At 60.4% G+C, this 3,023-nt stretch overlaps 1 protein-coding gene across 1 annotated transcript in view; it reads left to right on the top strand.

Annotated features, from left to right (window-relative positions):
* VSTM2B (V-set and transmembrane domain containing 2B) overlaps positions 1-3,023 on the top strand; it is a 19,682-nt gene that overhangs the window by 403 nt on the left and 16,256 nt on the right. The window contains exons 2-3 of the mRNA XM_014942161.1: positions 576-760; positions 2,330-2,876. Of these exons, the coding sequence (XP_014797647.1) occupies positions 576-760; positions 2,330-2,876 (732 nt within the window). The remainder of the gene's footprint in view (positions 1-575; positions 761-2,329; positions 2,877-3,023) is intronic.

Raw genomic sequence — 3,023 nt, 5'->3', positions numbered from 1 at the left:
GCGGGGCTGCGGTGCCGCTCCCCCCCCGCCGCCGGTCGCTCCGAGCCCCGTCCTCCCCGCAGCCGTTTCCCAGCGGCAGCGTTGATGGCTGGGGGCGGGGGAGCGCTGCCCGGGGCTGGGGAGGGGGGGTTGTTTTTGCAGAACAAGGTGGCACTGTTGCGGCCGCAGCTGCCGGCAGAGCGGGCTCGGCGCCCCGCAGCCACCGGCGCGGAGCGGAGCGGGACGCAGCGGGCGCGCAGCCCGGGACAGACAGTCCCCGAGCCGGATCCGGGGGAGGGAGCGTGGGACACTGGTGCCCCTGTGTCCAGCCGGGGGATTTCTATGAGAGGACGAAGGGTTTTTAAGATCCTCTTCAAACTTTCCCTTTCCGCCGGTGGCGGGGACCGGCTCAGCCCCGGGGACGCGGTCCGGATGCTCCGCGTGTCCTGCGGTCACCGGGCTGCGGGAAAGCCGGGTCCCGGGCAGCGCCTCGCCCCTGGGCTGAAACTGCTCACGTTACACGGAAAAAAGGACTGATCTTGTCTTTGAATCTCTCCCGTTAACCAGCCCTTGTAACTCTGTCTTCCCCCCCCCAGCTACCTTTACTGAAGTTCCCAAAGATGTGACTGTTAGGGAGGGAGATGATATTGAGATGCCTTGTGCTTTCCGAGCCAGCGGATCCACCTCTTACTCCTTGGAAATCCAGTGGTGGTACCTTAAAGAACCAGCCAGAGAACTTGCACACGAATTAGCCATCAGTGTCCCCGGCAGCAGGAGCAAGGTAATACAGAGATATATCTATTCATCGAGTGCAGCGTGCTCAGAGGGTGATCAAAATAAACTCAGCAGTCCCAGAGAGGAAAGTGCCTCCCCAGTGAGCAGCTGGAGGCACTGGCATCCCCAGGCCCTCCCTGGGGCAGAGGAGGAGAGGGCATGCACCGTGGGGGACTTCACCTCAGGAAAAAAAAAGGCAGTGCTTTAGGGATTGTAAATAGAAAATGATAAATGCTGCTGCAAAATCAGCAATGAGGACCCAAGACAGGCAGTCAAAACCAGCTGTAGTGTGAAGTGGGGACAAGCAAAAACCTGCTTCTGTGGGCTGAGCTAGGAATTGTTGTAAAAGGTGGGAGAGCTCCTCGTAATTGCTGTAAAAGGCTCGCTCGCTGACAGCGCCGATAAAGGCAGGAGGGCTACACCTCTCTCTGCTGGTATGTTAAGTACACATCAATCTGCATATACAAATGCACACAGTTTCTTGGGGTGCACGTACACACCTGTGTCCGTATCTAGAGCTCAGCAAGACATTTTCAGGCAGTCAGATGTAGTAATTAAAATGCATGAAGTGGAGTTAAATCTTGCGTGTCCTTTCTCCTCCCCCTCGCAAGCCGCCTGCTGTGAGGGTAGGCTCTAGCCTAAATTTTTCAGCTGCATTTCCCCAACGTAAGCCAGTTCATTCTGCAGCCTCCCCCCCGGTGCAAGACACCTTGCTGGTGCCAAAGGGGGCTGTACAAGGGGTGGGCTGCAACAGGATTTCCAGGCTGTGCTGCTCTACTGCACGGGGCACGTCATCCTCGCCAGCCCCCGGCCTCTGTGCCGGCAGGGTGCCCCGCGGCAGCCTCCCTGCCTGTGCCAGCTCCCCTCTCTGTGGCACGCTTGTTTTCCTGCAGAGCTCAAATAGAGATGCAAAGCATATAGACACTGAGCTAATGTGATGCCGCCTAGCTGGGGAAAGTGTAAGTCAGTTGTCAGACAGGGAAATAAATCGCTGGGATTTAAATGTCTTCTTTAACCTTATATAAAAACCGTGAGTTGCTTTTACAATAAATGATGACAGGGCATGCCTGGAGAATGATGACCATCTCCCTGGGAGGCGCATCAGTGAGATCCTGGCTTTACAGTAGCTGCAGACAAAAAAAAAACCAAAAAAACACCCAAAAAACCCCAGGTATGAAACCTGCTGAGCGGTACCTGCTCCCAGGATGTTTCAGGACCAAAGCTCTGCCCTGAGCTTCCCCGCTGTGCTGGTGCATCTTCCCCCGTGTCTGTCGCTGAGCAGCACGGCGTGCAACAAGCGTTTCTCTGGCCGCTGCTCGCAGCCTTGGAGAGGGCAGCGCTTCTGTGGGCACCACGGGAGCTTTTCCAAAACAAGTCCCCCCAGCTGAGCACTGGTTTGCTGCCTTCCCCATCGCCTGGGGAGCTCCCCTCAGCCAGGCAGGGGCTGTATGAATGGCAAGTGGAGAAAAGTTGTGTCTGCCCGTGTCCTGTCCTTGTGCCGGGGTGGGAGGATGAGCATCTTTCTGATGTGCTGGCAGCGCCCAGTCTAACCCCCCCCTGTTTTCTGTTCTTTTAGGTAACAAATAAGGATGCAACCAAAATCAGCGTAAGTGCAGCTCCAGCGGGGTGGTGCGTGCCCCCCCTCCCCTACGCGTGGGGTTTGCGGCGTGCCCCCCTCCTTTCCCGACACACCAGTGCACTGGTCTCACTGGCAGCCCCTCTCCTGCAGTGTGGCCGGGGGGGGTGGCACGTTTCCCCCCCGGTGTGCGGTGGCTCGGTGCAAACGTTGCCATCTGTTGCTGGTTTCGCGGTCACGTTTCATTCCTCCCGAGCCGAGCGGAGGGGGTGCGTGCCGTGCAGCCCCTCCTCGGCCACGCTCGGGAAGGACCGTGGGGCCGCCTCAGGAGAGAAGTTTGCTTTCTTCCCCCCGCAAACCCCACTCGCCTGGGGCGACCCCCTTCTCTCCCTGTCCCGCAGGAAACGAGCCCCTTTCCCCGTGATGCGGGACCGGGATTGCCCCGGCCACGTGCCCGCCGGCTGCTCTGCGCCGTGCTCGGGCGCGGCTGGGGCCGTTCCCTCCCGGCCGAGCCTGGGCCGCACCGGGACCGCGGGGCGCGTCCTCGGTGGGGCTGGGTGTCACGGCGGGGCACGGAGACCCCCGGGGGGCCGTGTTGGGGGCGGTTCGTGCGGGCTGGGGGGCTCCGGGGGGACTGCGGGGCAGGAGGAGAGGGGGAGAGAGGCCGCCCCCAGGGTAGGGGCAGGCGGGGGGG

Source organism: Calidris pugnax, unplaced genomic scaffold (assembly GCF_001431845.1).
Source record: "Calidris pugnax isolate Ruff unplaced genomic scaffold, ASM143184v1 scaffold28, whole genome shotgun sequence".
Lineage (NCBI taxonomy): Eukaryota > Metazoa > Chordata > Aves > Charadriiformes > Scolopacidae > Calidris > Calidris pugnax.
Note: the sequence above shows the minus strand (reverse complement) of the source record. Positions and strands in the feature narration are given on the sequence as shown.